General features: G+C 27.1%; 1 protein-coding gene across 1 annotated transcript in view; it reads left to right on the forward strand.

The window, feature by feature from the left end:
- Positions 1-16,963, forward strand: part of LOC145331188 (calcitonin gene-related peptide type 1 receptor-like) — a 39,396-nt gene extending 22,433 nt beyond the window's left edge. Inside the window, exons 17-21 of the mRNA XM_080175809.1 lie at positions 13,655-13,735; positions 14,246-14,293; positions 14,815-14,895; positions 15,377-15,501; positions 16,214-16,963. Coding sequence (XP_080031935.1) covers positions 13,655-13,735; positions 14,246-14,293; positions 14,815-14,895; positions 15,377-15,501; positions 16,214-16,268 — 390 coding nt within the window. The 3' untranslated portion in view covers positions 16,269-16,963. The remainder of the gene's footprint in view (positions 1-13,654; positions 13,736-14,245; positions 14,294-14,814; positions 14,896-15,376; positions 15,502-16,213) is intronic.
- The last annotated feature ends 866 nt before the right edge of the window (positions 16,964-17,829 follow it).

The raw sequence follows: 17,829 nt of genomic DNA on the forward strand, positions 1-17,829 counted from the left end.
CAATTTAATAAATAGAAAAAGAAAAATAGATTCAAATGTATATTTTAATCATAAATGTTCAAAATCAAACAATGAAAAATTTAATATGAATATTTGTAGCAAAGAAATTAGTCAAACAAATAAAAAGTACAATATTGTTAAAAATTATGTAACAATGCATGGAAATAAAATAACAAGCAGCAATGTGTCAAAAAGCATAGAAGCGAAAATTGTTAAAAAAGAATATAAGATAATTAAACCATCAAAAAATTGGTACATAAACCATAATGTTTTCTATATAATGCTAAATAAAACTAATAAAATTAAAGATACTTTCATTATTCAAATAAGGAAATATTTAGAAAGAGATATGAATTCAATAAAAAGAAAATTAAAGAGTTATAGTAACATTACTTTCTCTGTAAAAGATGTAGAAATAATGAAAAAAATAGATGAATTAAAAACAGATACGTGTAATTTGAAGGAGAAGGAAATTTTTCCAGCCAATAGTTGGATTACTTGGGAGTCAAACCTTCATATTCCGGGTAGACCTGAATTACAAAATAAAGTATTTAAGGATAATAAATTAAAACAATGGGGAAAAACTATTATAAATAAAACCAAGAGGTATAAATGGGTTCAAAATATCAAAATTAAGTCAGAAAATACGGTAAATTATGTGAAAGAAATGGAAATTATGAAAAAACTTAATATTGAAGGCCCTAGTATAATTATGTGGATAATTATAATAGCAGTATTTATGATAAGTTCCATGGAAAAAAGGATAGATATTGTATTAAATCTAGGAACCTTTTGGATTTCATATATCTGTACCAAAAAGAGTATAAATTGGATACTATTAATATGGAATTGGTTGAAAAATAAAAGAAATAATTATAAAACCATGACAAAGAAAATAAAGTACAAAAAGGTAAGATATCATAAGAATAAAAAAGATAAACGGAAATATTCAATGAATAAAGTGAAATTTAAAACAAAATTAGTAAAAATAGATAAAGCAAAAGAATTCTGTTTCCCAATATTTTATGAAGATACCAAGATAATATTTGAGCTAGATACAGGTAGCGAATATAACATTGTTTCCAAGGATTTTATTCAGAGTTATATCCCTGACTATGAAAAATATTACAATGGTCCAAATAACATTTCTTTGACTGGAATAGAAAATAATAATCCAATAAATGTAATAGGAGTATATAAAATACCATTCAACTTACCAGGTTATGGAAATATTAATTTAACAATTCGAATATCAGATAATATTGATGATTTTTTTATACTGGGAAGACAATTTTTCAAAAAAGTTGGAGGACTACTACAATACGATAAAGAAAATAAAACTGTAAAATTAGAATTTTCAATGAAAGGAACACCCAGCTTATTTTTTGGACAAAAATTACAGTTTAAACCTAGAGAAGAAAAATATCTTGTGGGAAAAATTATAAATGGTGAACCAATGAAAGATTATGTAATTAAAAATAATGTAAACTTGCCTGTGTATATAGAAAAAGATAAAATAGTGGAAGATAAAATTATATGTAGAGTAAAAAATAGACTAAATATACCTGTGCAGTGTGGCTTAACAGGGGCCTTTTTAATGCAGAATCTGGATCATCCTGAGAGTGCGAAGGACCATATCGGCGACGATTCTCCTGATTTTGATTCTCCATTACAACAAACTTCATGGTCTAAAATAAAGAAAATTGTAAAATCAATGAAAGAAAAGATAATTAAAGATAAAAAAGATATAGATAAAGATGAAATGAGCCACTCTAATAGTAAAAATGAATTTATAGAGGCTTTTAAAGAAAAGGTTGACCACTCTAGTGGTGTAGATATAACAAAATTATTAGAAATAAAAAATTTAACGGTTGAAGAAATAGCAGCCTTAATGAAAACTGGAAATGCTGATGGTAATTATCAAATAGCAGAATATTTGTATAATGAATCAATTTATTCAAGACATACATTTGATTGTGGGAGATTATCAGATAATATACCTAAATTAGATGTAGAAACAAAAAGTGAAATGGTAAAAAATACTAAACCATACAATTTGACACCTGAAGACCAAAATCATGTAACCAATTTTTTTAACTTATTATTAAAAAATAATTTAGTTGAAGTGGCGCCACCACATCAAAGTTTTGGAGCACCTATATTTACTGTAAAAACTAGAAATGATGGTACTGGTTTACCAAGGATAATAGCAGATATGAGAAATGCAAATTTAAGTATTAAGCAATCTAAAGCTGCTACGCTACCAGATTATAAACAATTATTGAATAAAATGATAACAAAATCTAAATATGTGTCATCTTTTGATTTGAAAAAATGCTACTATAGTATCCCACTTTCAGAGAGGGCAAAAGAAACGGGGCTATTTAATGTTATACTTCCCCAGGGAGTATATAGATTTAATACAGCTATAACTGGGTTAAATTGTGTTCCTGCTTTTATTGTGCAAACCTTTTTAAAATATTTACATTTAGATGAAAATGGGAAATTTAGCTACATAAAAGACATAATTGTCTTTATAGACGATATTATAATTTTCTCAGATGGTAATTTAGAGGATCATGTCTGTAAAGTAAAAAATGTTCTCAAGAGATTAAAGAAAATTGGGGTAAAGGTGTCCCCAGAAAAGGCTAATACTTGTATTGATATTGACAACGGTGAAATAGAGCTGCTTGGATATAAAATTAAAAACAGAAAATTTTGTATACCTGATAAAAAGATAAAAACTATAACAGAAATGACATATCCTGACTCATTAAAGAAACTACAAGTGTTTTTGGGAAAATTGAACTATTATAGAAATATATTTAGTCTAAAAATACATGAAGCATTAAATAAATTATACAAAAAACTGTCACCATTTACCTTTGATGATGAATTAAAGAAAAACTTTGATATAATTAAAGATAAACTTAACACAGAAATTCAATCAATAGACACTGTAGAATCTAATAGTGTAAATATTTTGTTTAGCGATAGTAGCTTCTATTCTACAGGCGGGGTGTTATTAAATTTAAATATGAATGAAGCCTGTAAAGATTTGGTACACAAAATAAAAAGTTTTGAGTTCACACCAGAAAATAAAAAGAAGTTTTTAAAAAAACGGGGAAGATCTCCAAATACTAACATGTAAAGATAATTTTGTGGAAACTTTATTTGAAACAGCAAAAATTCTAAATTACAAAACACAAATTACAAATGATATACAAGCTTTTATGAATTTAGCTTTTATTTACTGTCAATTGACAGATTTTGAAGGGTTTTTTCCAATACGGGAAAATGAAACCGAAAAAACGGCATTAAGACGGCTTGAAGATAATTTATTTTGTAAGTCATACACAGAGATAGATAAAAAATATATGGAAGAAAAATTAGATGAATTTACATACCTCTTGGCAGGTTTTGCGAATCTCCTGGATGTCCGAATCCATATGTTTAACAACACCCATAACCTCGGTCTTAATGTGGGTTCCCAGCTTTCTGAAATATTAATAATGTATAATTGTGAAGAAAACTTATACTATGGTATAAAAGTAATCAAATCAGAACGGTTCAAAATAACTACAATAAATTTTTCTCCAGATCTTATGAAAAAAATTGAATTAAAAACGTACTTCTTAAAAATAATAAAAGAAAACACCTACGAGCAAAACAAAAAGTTTATAAAAATTTTGGGGTATTTTTCCAAAGCAGTACCAAAAGGTACTGAAAAGCTAGGAATTGCTTTTCTAGAAATGTGGGCATTATATTTGTGTTTAATGCATTTTGAACCATATATTATTAACAGACCCACTTATATTCTGATAGACAGTAATGTAATTACCGCAGTCTTAAATAATAGTAAACTTATAAAGAAAACTACAAAATTAGATAATTTAAGTTCTAGAATCACATCTTGGTACAGCAACGATAATATCTATTTTATTCATTGCACAGATAAAGAAAATCTTGCTGACATTTTTTCAAGATTAACCGGAGAAAATGAAAATACTGGATTTAATGAAACATTTAAACCAGTGTATAAAGATGAAATGTTAGAAATAGTATCATTGGAACAAAATTCTAGGATAAAAGAAAAATCTTATGATAAACCTTTAAAGCGAATGATAAGGAAAAAAGACATTTATCCAGCAAAAGAAGTAATAAAAAACATTCAAGAAGCTTTAAAATTGCCGGATCCAGGAAGACATATTATTAATAAATTAAATAACATTATGAACACGAAAGACTTTGTAAATTTACAGTTACAAGAGAAAAATTGTCCTAATCAAAATCCTATGGATCTGAAATTCATAGATAAGAAAATTTTGTTACCTACAAAACTAATTTTACCATTTATATGCCTATTTCATTATTCCTTAGGTCATATTGGTAAAAAGAAATTAAAAAATTATATATTTGCTAATTATTATATAAATAATAAAAAATATGCCAATATGATATGTGAAAATTTGACAAATTCTTGTATGGGTTGTTTAACAAACAAACAATTAATACATAAATATAAAGAGGGGTCCACATCTTTTATTAACAGTAAAAGGCCTAATGAAACCATTTATATTGATTTATTGGAGTTTCCAATAATAGAAAGCCATTTAAAAAAGAAATCAAAATTACCCAGCGCAATTCTAGTAATTAAATGCGTGTATAGTAATTATATTTCATTATATGTAATAAATGAAAAGAAAGATTATGCTATAAGAAATTGCCTCACAAACCATTTCTGTACTTATGATTTACCTATGTATTTAGTAAGTGATAATGCCCAGCTATTTAAATCTAAACTAATAAAAACATATTTATCAAATTTAAATATAAAAATGGTAGAGAGCTCTGCTTTAAAATCTAAAGTTAGGGGCTTTGTGGAGATAGCGGTGAAAAAAATTAACTATATTTTACGGGTAGTTAGAGAAAATAAAAAATACTTGGACGTCCATCATATTATCTCTATAATAGCATATATGCTGAATCATACACCTTATGGAAATAGTAAGTTAACCCCATACAACATTATGTTTTTATCAGTAAAAAATTTGGATGGTAATATAAGACAGCCAGGCGAATATTTGTTTGATTATAAACTTAAAGTAAATTCTGATCTAGAAGAAAAATTAAAAAGTTACCATAAAGAATTTTTAAATATGGTAAAAGAATGTAGAAATAGAATTATTAAAGAAAAACAGAAGATAATATTAAAGAAAAACAAGAATAGATTTGACCACAAATTTAAAATAAATGACTATGTCATTATTAAGTTAAATGACAGTGGTTATGGTGCAAAATATAGACCAATTTTTGGAACTATTCTGTATAAAGTTATAAAAACAAAGAAATATGTTTTACTTTTAGAATCAACAGTAAGTAATCAAATTATAACTAGGCATATAGCGGATGTAAAGTTAATTAATTTTGAAAAAATTGCAGAATTAAACCTTCCAAATTATATAGCTGAGATGTTTGGAGGCATTAATTTAAGTAATTTAAGCAATATTTTTGATATACCTAATATGGAATCAAAAAGATCAAGAATAAAAGCGAAAATTAAAGAAACAGAAGAAAAATTTGACAATATAGAAAGTGAATCAGATGAAGAAATCTTTATACAAAAAGATGAAAATGATAATCTGTCGGATATTCAAGAAGAACCCTATTTAGAAACTTTGGATGAAACACTATAACAAGCCATTTAAATTTCAAGTGAAAAATAAAATCGATTTCCATATTAAAATAACTGAATATGTGGAAAAATAATGAAAGTTTCTAAAAAAGATAATTTTTATGATAATTAAATAAATAAAATAATAAATTAAAAGGTAAAAAATTGAATGTATAATAATTAAAAAGTATTAAAACAGGAAAAAAAGAACACTTGTGGAAAAATTAGGAAATTGAACGTAGGTATAATTGCGTGTTAATGCTTTAAAATGATAATCATCAGACCATAAAAAAAAGGACACCTGTAAAATAGACCTAAGGTAATTAGGGGTAATTAAATAAAAAATGTACGCTAGTTGATAAAATGATTAATAAAAACACTTGAAAAAGTAGATGATTCATAAAAATTTGAAAAGTTTTGAGGTCATATTAAAATTAAAATGATAAAATAAACAATTAAAAGATATATGATTCATAAAAATTTAAAAACACTTTGAAAGGTATATGATTCATAAAAGTTTTGAGGTCATATGATTAATTAAACAAAAATTATATTTTAAATGTGTAAAGTTACCAATTATAGTTTTGAAATAGGAGATATTTGCTGATTATTTTGAATAGTCTAATCTAAAAATAGTCTAAAATTGGAACCTAAAATGTATGGCTAAAAAAGATATACAAACAATTATGTGGTAATTAAAAAGACAATCATTTCTTCTAAAAAATTGAAAATTGTACATAAGAACCATAGAGTGGGTTTTATGTTTAAAATGATATTAAAATGGGCGTTTATAAAAATGAAATAAAACCGAAAATTATTCATGAAAACAATAAAATTGGTTAGAAGGAAAAATATTTAAAAAATGAAGTGTCCTATACATTATAAATAAAATAGGGTCAGGAAAATTAAAGTGGGGTCTCTAATTAAAGAAAAGGACACTATTTTAGTAAAACAAAAGTGTAAATTATTTACTTTGAATTAAAACAGATGTTAAAAAAAAGATATGAAGATAAAAATAAAAAGTCAAACGTTACACACATAACACCACGAAAACTAAAAAATACCAACCCCCCCCAATTAATGGGAAAATTTAAAGGTAGAAAATTATAAAAAATTATAAATACCAAATAAATAAAACCAAAAATACCCCCCCAACTAAATTATTCATTTTAACAGGGTTGACGTATTAAAATGATTATTTAAGAAAACATTAAATAAAAGAATGTCCTTTTATAGACTAACTTTTTAAAGGGACACTTATAAAGGAAAATTTATAAGTAAGATAATGTGTTTTATGAAACATGATAAAAAATAACTTAGGATTATAAAGATGAAAGACTTGTAAATAATTTTTCATAAAAAATAATATGGTTTATGGAATATAATAAAAAATAACTTAGGGTATAAAAATGAAAGAATGGAAATTATTCTTCATAAAAGATAATGTGGCTTATGAAATATGATAAAAGACAACTTGGAACAAAGTTAAAAATAAGATAAAAAGTCAAAAGAAAAAAAAAGAGACTGTCCTTTTATAAATTATGCTTTAAAAAGGGACACTCGGTCAGTTGATATATCAAATTGAAATGAATATTGTTAAAAAATTATTAAATAGATTATTAACAAAAAATAGAAAAAGAAATGTAAAAACCTGGTTAAAATTGAAATAATAAATAACGGAAAAAACTTTAGAAAAACAAAGATAAGACGGTTCTTTTAAATAAAACATCTTTTTAAACAAACATAAGACTGTTCTTTTATAAAACATCTTTTTAAAACTGGACAAAAAATTGTCAACCCAAAGTAAAGTAGCTAGGTATGACATTAGTTCATTAAAAATACTCTTAAAGCAAACATATCTCAAAAATTAAAACAGTTAATCTCAATTATAGTAAACAAGAATTCTTGGTTAATTTATTTTGAAATGTGAAATAAATTAAAATTATAATTTAATGTGAAATTTCAGAGAAGAAAATGGATCCAGGGAGAGATAGAGACAGGAAAAGATATGATAGGTAAAAAATTATTACTTGAATTCCTCTTCATTAGATGGGTTTTTTTCTGTAGCACGCTTTCTGTCGCAGTAATCTTTCAAAGTTTTGTGTATCCACCTAAAGAAAGTCACCAGATAGACTAGTGGAACGATAACCTAAACAAAAAAAAGTCTATGGGCTCAAAGATATCCCTCAAAAGAACAAATTAAAATGGTAAACGTTCAAGAAATGTCTTTATTTACCATAGCAAATTTTTCTTTGAATTAATTAATTTACGGTAACATTAATTCGAAGCTAGTTAAAGTTATGAAGTATATGTTAAAAGTAACTTTAATTAGATTACCCTTATTAAGTCAAGGGTAATAACACTTTTAAAATGAAAAATAATAATGGTAAACTCATTTTAAAAGGGGTAATTTTATATGGGGTTCATGTAAAGTTACCTGCAAAACCATAACACAGGAATAACAGATAAGTAGGTAGCGAAGAATAGCTACGTTGATACCCAATAACTGCGTACACAAAGTTGAGACAAGTGTTCCATCCTAGAAAGAAAATTTTTCTTCAGAATTTAATTTCACACATTGTATTAAAAATTCTTACGCTTATGGTATTAAAAAATTCTCAATTTTCAGTGATATTTTTAATTAAATACTCAAAAAGAAATGTTAATACTCAAATCTCCTGTGATTATAAAATACTCATTGAACTTTTTCTCAAGATTTTTTGTCAAGCTAATTAATGCCATACCTTAATTTATGAAAGTTAACTTTAATGAAAGATATTTAATATTGATAATTAAAACTATATAAGAAAATAAGATAAATTAGTATGAATGATAACTCACGTCAGTATTCAATAAGTTTATAAGACCCAACTGAATCTTGTGCTGAGATAGTAATGGGTTCTTCTCCCAAAACTTAGCGAGAGCGTCGTCGATAATGTGGGGCTGCTGTAAGGTGTAGTTGACCCTAAACAAAGATATAACACTTATGAAAATTCTTTTTAATTCTTTAAGATAAAATTTTGATTAAACTAAGATAATGAATTAAACTAGTAAAGAGTAAAAGTTTATAATTTACATAATGCAATATTAAGGGGTAAATTTTCCAATGATAATCAACAAAATTTTCTAAACACAAAATTTTCTAGATACTTAGGATAAGTTTTCCAATGATAATCTGAAAAAATTTTTCTAGATACTTATATTTGAATTTTCCAATGATAATCCACCAAATTTTCTAAATGCTTAGATTAAATCTTCCAATGATAATCTACGAAATTTTTTTTTAAACGCTTAGATTTAAATTTTTCCAATGATAATCAACAAAATTTTCTAAATGCCTAGCTTAAAATTTTATTATGATAACTTACATCATATTATACACAAATTCTTGTATATTCTCTTGGACTAAATTAACATCAATAGTGGACACAGTTAGTTCTTCTAACATTTCATTTTTATAAACTTGTAGCTGCGGGCCGCAGGCCATTTCACAGATATTGTTACGACTAATGTTAAACATTTTCACAAGTAAAGTAAACTTTCAACTAAAATACCTGAATAAAGTAAGATGATACTACTTGATACTACTTGATACATTTTTCTGTTGACATGCAAAAATTCTGAAATTAAAAATATACGTAGTCAGAAAAGCCAGAAAGCCAGAAAAGATAAAAATAGAGATATTGGGCATAAAAGAACTTAAAACTTTAGAATTGCAATTGGAAAAAAATCCCTTTTTGTCTATATTGAGAGGGGAACCAAATGTATTTGACAAATGGAATGAAATCAAACAAAAACTTGGGGGTTTTAGTACAAATGATAATGTGGAGAATGATAATATATGTTATATAACAAATTTGATAGACGCAATGACATATATATTAAGCACTGTTCCAAGGACAAAAAGATCAGTAGATAATATTGATGGACTAAGTGACGAAGAAATCGAAAATCTGTTTATAGAAATGCAAAATAAAATTAAAACAGATCATAGAGATATATATGACGAAAGCCAAATTTTGATTCAACAAGTTATTGATGCACAGACTACAACACAAGCAAAAATAAAATTTCATAATTTTAGAAGATATTTAATGTGTCAAGTAAATGATAAAAAAAGAGAGTTATTGCTAATTATTGGTTACAATTTAATGAAAGATACACAGCTAAAAACTCCAATGGAATTAAAAAACATTTATAAATCTTCTTTAAATGAATTACGTATTAAGATTACTAATTTGCTTAATATTTTAGGAAAACAGTTAAGCTACCCTGAAGAAAATGAAAACGAAAATTGCAACGATGGAGGGGAGCAACCTGAAAATGGAGAAAATGATAATACAAACGATAATAACCAAGAGGATGAGAATAATGATAATCTTGACAATAATTCAGATGATCAAAATGGTAATAACCTTGACAATAATTCAGAGGATCAAAATGGTGATAATCTTGACAATAATTCAGAGGATCAAAATGAAAATAATTCAGAGGATCAAAATGGTGATAATCTTGACAATAATTCAGAGGATCAAAATGGTAATAACCTTGACAATAATTCAGAGGATCAAAATGGTGATAATCTTGACAATAATGACAACGATAACAGTGGTAATAGTATCACTAATGAAAATTCTAATCAAAGTGAAAATGAAAATGACAATGATAGCTATAGTGAAAACACAAATAAAGACAGCATTTTGCACTTTTATAACAATATTCGCAAAATGATAGTGTCAATTAATTTAGAAGCTAATGGAAAAGCTGGAAATACATTAAATGAACTAATCAACAAAATAGATCAACAACTGTCAGTTATGAAGAATGATATATCAAATAACTTTGGAGAAAAATTTAATGAAAGTCTGGAAGAAATTTATAAACTACTACAGAGCAGCTTCAACATATTAATCAATACCCTAAGTGATGAAGAAAAAAGGAAGCTAGAAGAGCTGGATACAATTACAGGTGAAGATAGTAATGTTAAAATTAACATCAGCCTTAAAATATTGTCCATGGTTGAAACGATAAAAAGTATGGTGCAGTTACTAAATTTAACCTTTAAATCTTATCAATTAAATAGTCTAGATGATAGCTTTCTTACTAATAGGGATGATAATATTAGCGAAAGGAGTGTTGATAATGATATATGCCAATCAACTCCCAATAAATGCACTAGCGATGGTATTCAAATATCAGTTATGAAAGATAAACTTAAAAAAGTCTTAATGTTAGATGACATTAGTGAAATTAAAATAGATAATAAAAAGGGAAGTTCTGAAATCTATGAAGAAGTTATTGAATTAATTTCTTTCAAGGACTACCTTAATAAAATTTCTAATTTTGAGAAAAGTAAATATAATTTTTCATCTCAGAAAAAACAGTTTAATATAGAAGGTTTAAAGGAAATATTAGAAGATGAAAGAAAAAATCATAGTATTATGGAAACATTGATTCAAATTATAAATTATCTTTTAGAGCTAGAAGAAAAATTAAAAAATTCAGAAATAGCAGTTTTAGATAAAAAATTATTTGCAGAATGTAAAATTATGGGAAGTTTTAAAAGCTTAGTTGTATCAAACAATACAATTTTTGGTTTTAAAAAGAAAATATCGCCTGCTTATAAAGTTATACCAGTGCCATTTTGTTTCGATAAAAAATGTCTAATTCTAGATGCAAAAAATTATGTTATAGACAATAAGGGAATATGTGAAGGCCAAATAATTGAAGATAAAAACTATTGTCTAAATGAAATTATAGATATTCCGTGTAAGCAAGAAAAGAAAAATACAGAAAAATGCCAATTTAAAAAAGCTAAAAAAGGTCAAACTATTATTTTGTTGAATAGGGAATATAAATGTGAAAGTACATGTACTTTTAGGAAAGACGGGGTAATTACAGAACAATCTTTTATAACAAATAAAGATTTCAATAATAACTTCTCAGAAGATAAAACAATTTTTGAAAGATTTGCTTCAGAAAATATATATATACAAATCTCATTATACATGGCAAATTTGATTCTAGGATATATTGTTCTTAGTATATTTAAAAGAATTATGAGAAAATGTATAAAATTGTGTCACAAAAAAAGGAAAAGAAAAGATAATATAGAAATGATAGTTGTAAATGAAGAAAATAGACCTATGGTTAGACCAGCTAGAAACCAAAGGCGTATTCAGTTTAATCCCACAGCACCCTAACTCATATATAAATTAATTTTAGATAATACCTGTGAGACACAATAAGAAAAGATTCAGCAGAATGCTGAAAATTAAAGATGTCCACAGTACAGCGCCAGAGAAATTAATGGAGGGAAGATCCATCTCATCCAGGTATCCAAAGATAGATCAACAGACCCTGACAAGAATGAAATGGCGCTGACCGGTTCATTAACCAGAAATTTAAATGCCTGCGCCACAGTAAACACAGACATGAGTTTGGTAAACTGAAGGTAAATGGTGTTACTACAGTTCATTTTAGAAAATATCTATAAAAAATATTAAAAGATATCACTTTTCTTGGAAGATTTATGATAACCATGCAAAGTTATTGAAAGTTTAAAAGATAATCTTACAATTTATAAAAAGTATTAAAAAGATATTACTTTGGAAGATTTATGATAACCATACAAAAGTTATTAAAAGTTTAAAAGATAATGTTATAAAAATTGAAAGTAAAAATGATAAATTCTAGTAGACGTGTATGATCACTGGCCACTGTAAAACTAATCATTATAACATTATAGGAAATTGGGTTGAAACCAGTAACAACAAAAACCTGAAATTAAAGAAGCCAAAACGAACAAGGATAAAGAGATATTTAAATTGATTTCTTATTTAATTCTTCATTGCAAATTAAATGTAAAAGTAGTGGTTTATTTTCCTTGTTATAGAAAATAGAAAATTTTATTATTAAAGAAATTTTTACAATTTATGTTAAGGTCTCCTCAGGAAGTTTTCAGTAAAAATTTTGTATGAAAAGTAACAAACAAATTAAGATTTTTTTTGTTGTTGAAAAGTAAAATTACAGAAGAAATTTTTTTTTCCATTTCAATCATTTGAATATTATGAATAAGCAAATTAAAAAAAATTTTTTTTTATCTTTTGATTAACAATTTGGAACTTAAAAAATTTTTTTTATATATCGCTTTTGGAATTATTATTGATACAAAAAAAAAAAAAAATTAAAGGGAAATCACTTATACCTGCCTGATGAGTCAACAAGTTGTTCCGGGTACGAGTTCAACAAACAAGAGCAGAAAATTCACCCATCTGCTGAGACAACATGCACATCCTTCTCTCCCTGAAATATGGAGAAATGTATTCATTGGATAATTGGAATTATCAAGAGCTGATGATCCGCAACCACACATCCAGCCAGGAGTGCCTACAACTAGAATTACTGAAATAACAGCTGCCATCAGATGAATCCCTTATTAATCATGTTAATATTTCCAAAATGTGTTTAAATTTCTACAATTTTGAGTTCTAAATACAAGCAAAAATTCCTTTTTTCTTTAAATAAAGCAAAACTACAGTATGATTTTGAAATTTTTTTTAAGTAAAGCAATTAGAAAAGTAATTTTTTTATATTTACATTCAAATATTCAAGTTTATTCAGAAATTTTTTTATCAAACAGTCTAATTAAAATTTTGTTTTACCTAATTAAAAGAAATTTTTAGCTTTTTGAGGGCAGACTGTAACACTTTTTAAATTAAAAGTAATAAAATTTAAGTATTAAAATTGTAGATAATTGTTGTGAATTAAATAAAACTTAATCTCTATGACGTAAATAATAGATATTACCACACTTGTAAAAATGTGATGTATTATTATAATATTTTGTATTTGTGGAGTTAGATTATAACCATTAAATAGATTACACTGAAATATAATATAGAAGAAAGTTTATTTTGTTACCATCATTAGCGGACTTTATTACAATACAAACAAAAATTGAAGGAATTCTTTTTTCAGACAAAAGCAGCGGCAATTTTGATACCAATTCTTGGGACACATTTCATTCTGATGCCAATTAGACCAACTCCAGGCACTCAGGTATAGAGCCTGGCTTTGAAACCGTTCAACATCCGCCGGATTAGAACCGGTTCTCAGCCATACTGAAAAATCATTTGTAGCATTGTATAACAGACAATTTTCCAGAATGTACAATCATAATATTAAAACCAGTTCTGTTAGCCCGGGCCTTCAGCCCCTCAGGTTTAAAAAGTCTTGTTTTGATCTTTTAGCAGAGTTCTCATTTGAATCCAAGAGATCATCTAGAGAACACTAGAGCACAATCCACTTGTAAGGGGATTTGATATTCTATTGATATTAGGTTAAGTATTATTCAACAGACAACCAATCATTGATTGCATGACCTTTCACCGAATGTCCTGACTGTGCATGGTAATAAGTTGCGCCTGTTTATTGACCTAGGTATTCCTTCTCCTCTTACTATTAGTACCACATACCATACATTGCAGCAGTAGGTCTATTGTCTCTAAAATTTACAAAATCTTACGATTTTTTTAATTTTAAAATTTCAATTTTATTTTTATGTTTTAGTTGGAGTACATATATGAGATATTTTCATGTCTTTCTTCTTCATTCCAGGTGAGAAAAGTTTAAAATAATAAACTATCCTTTAAAAAGAAAAATATTTTTTCTTCTATAGAACTCTATCACTCTTTAATGTGGGATGTCTAATCCGATTGGGTTATGGCTTTTAGTAGTTTATGTCATTATCTAGTTTGCTAACTAGATTCAAAGGCTAACAAGATTCAAATCAAAGACATACGTGTAATTATCCATGCTGTGTGACAGAAAAAAGAAACCTTAATAGGTAGATATTTACCTTAAACCTAATCAGATAAATCTAGATATTTTACTAATTGAAAATAAAGGATCATAAAAAGAAAACGAAGTAGTAGGTTTCGTCATATTTTCACAGTAGCTTTTTTTCTATTTCTAGCCCAAGCGGGGGGCCAATTTCCTAACCCTACAGGGCAATCATTAACATTTACCTAAAACAACCCTTTTAAAAGCTTCTGTGAAAATGCGACAAAACCCGCTACTTTGTTTTCTTTCCATGATACAAAATAAATTATGTTTATAATAGTTTTTCTACTTTTCAGGGTACTTTTGCCTCGATATTGCTTTGCTTTTATAATTCTGAAGTAATCAACCTATTATCCATTAGATGGGAACAATTTAAGGTGAGAACATTTTATTGATATCTTATTAGGGAGGGAGGAGACATTAGACTGTAGATCATACTGGTAACCAATGTTTTCTCAATATTGTTTTCATTCATTAGCTTAAAAACTTTATTAAATCAAAATTGGTTAGATCAAACTATCAGTTTCCAAACTTTACAACCTAAAATTTGAATCTACAGTTGGGGTAATTGTCATTATGTATGTTTCACAAGGAAATATTAAGAAATGAATTCTAATATTAAAATTAAAATTAAAGTTAACATATTTTTCCTACAAAGGATTTATTAATTACTTGGATCTTAAAGCAGATTATCATATACTCTATGGAAGTCAATCTTGTAGGATGTAGCTGGCTAAAAAAAGAATCAACTTTACTGGATGAACGAACTGACCAATAAATTTTGTCTATTTTAGCAACCTAGATTGACGACAATTTTTTACCTTATAATCTACATTCATTTTTCTATCATTTTTACAGGCCACCTATGGAGTCGGTGCTTTCCCTGAAACTGACCTTCCCACAACTATGGCCGAGGCCACCTTCACCACCACCACGGTTATTAGTCAACACCAGACACAATTAGAGTTTGATAAAAACCATAGGTATAACCAGGCCTAGCTATTGTAACAATCAATTCTACAATAAATCACGAAACCTTTGGATGTTAGCTGTGGGTATATCTTGTGCTTTCATATAACTGAAAAGGGGTGGATAAGAAGGGGATGAAAAGGGGAAGGGGGTTGTGGGAAAATTTTCCTTTAGAATTGTTTTTCAGAATAGGATTCCCTTTTCCTTGGGTATAACAAAAAATTTGTTGTGCAGCTACTCTACAACTAGGATTTGTTTGTACGTCCTTTATTTAGTTTGGCCAAACGTATAGGAACTTTAGCAGACAAGGGTTTGTTTTTAATAAATGTTATCGGTTTTCATTTAGTTACAATCATTTTTAACATATTAGTTTGTTATTAAACTGTTAAAGGTTAAGAATCGAGCTAGTCAAATCGACAAAAAACAGACACGTTATCACATTAAGAAAAAGTTTAATTGGTTCCTTCCCCCAAAGTTCCTATCGAGTACTGAACTTCCCGCCCCCCTAATTTGAAATAAATTGAAAATATTAGAGGGGGGGGGGGGGAGTTTTTTTACCTATGTAAAACCCCTTTCTGACCTAAAGTATAACCAACAAAATTACCCCCTCTACGTTCCTTCCTACCTTATTTTCAATTAATTTTCTAAATAAATTAACCTTGACAATGTACTCTGAGGGTCACCGCCGTCTAATTCATAATTACTAAACCATTTTTATTATTTCAGACAAAGTCGAGATGGATCTGTAGTATTAAATCTTCTAAGAAAACTGGAGACATAATCAAATCTATGAATATTAAATAAAGAACTATCTGCCAGAAGGGAGGGGACAATCAAGGATAAATTAATCTCTTAACAGAATTTTGTATATTAGAACTAAGGAGAAGATTACTTTGTCTTTCCACAAATTTTCTATTCTTGGTTATTAATAAAATTTATTTGAAATAATATATGATCTAATATTATATTTATGTTAACAATAAAAAATATTTAGATTCTACTTTTATATAACAAATTTTATAATTGTTCAGTTAAAAAAAATAAATTGTTTTTTAAAACTTTAAATATGAATTAAAAATTAATTAAAAAATTTTGTAACAAAATGAAAAGTAAAATCTTTAAGGCATTTTGTTGTAAAAATGCCATTAATTTTTTAAATTGTATAACTTGATAGTTGATGGCGTTTTTTGAAGTTTTAGGTGTTTTAGCAGTTTTATATTGACTTTGTGTTTCATAAAGCATATTATAATCAGGGCTGGCAGCCGCCTGTAAGCCTTAGGGAAATCACCCTAATAAAATTTTGAAAATCAGCTGGCAGTCAAAACCTGACCCAAATATGACAATCCCTCTTTACGAAAAAATTTCAAAGCATCTTAAAGGATTTAAATTTTTGGCTTATTCGTGGCTTCAATGTGGCTGTCGAGACCTGATTATTATCTTTTGAAAATTCATATTTTTACACTAATAAATATTTTTATATTATCTTAATATCTTTATATAAAAGTATCAGGATCTCTGTCTGTAGCTTAGGTTCTCACTACTTTTGTATCGATTTGTACTGTTATATAGAGTCAGCATTGTACTATTGTACTATTTGTGCAGTTATTTACCGTCAGCATAGCAAATAGTGTACTATTTGTATAGTTATATACAGTCAGCATAGCAAATATTGTACTATTTGTATAGTTATATACAGTCAGCATAGCAAATATTGTACTGTTTGTATAGTTATATACAGTCAGCATAGCAAATATTGTACTATTTGTTTAGTTATTTTCAGTCAGCATAGCAAATATTGTACTATTTGTGCAGTTATTTACATATATTTACAGTTAGCATAGCAAATATTTACTATTTGTACAGTTATATATCGTCAGCATAACAAATATTGTACTAGTTGTACAGTTGTATATAGTCAGCATATCAAATATTGTACTAGTTGTACAGTTATATGCATTCAGTATAGCAAATATTGTACTATTTGTATAGTTATATACAGTCAGGTTCACATTTTATAATTCTTTTATCTGGCCTCTTAAACTGTCTGTAACATTTTGTAACATTCTAAAACTCTGGTGTATTTAAATTCAAGGTAAACAAGAAAGATAGCAATAGGGAGCGAAGCAAAAAATAATGGACAACCAAACTGAAGACGTAAATTGTAGAGCAAATGGTCATGAAAAAAGAAGAAAAATAAGGAAATAATGAAGAATGATAGAAAACCTTCATTAATATCGCTTTTGTTGTATGACCGACGGACTGATAGTTTAAGTATGTTGCATACTAGATGTGTAATTTTAAAAAATCCGCCAACTATCTCAAATACCAGCCGAGAAAATAAT

This window comes from Acartia tonsa, chromosome 11 (genome assembly GCF_053477335.1).
Source record: "Acartia tonsa isolate MP-2025a chromosome 11, ASM5347733v1, whole genome shotgun sequence".
NCBI lineage: Eukaryota > Metazoa > Arthropoda > Copepoda > Calanoida > Acartiidae > Acartia > Acartia tonsa.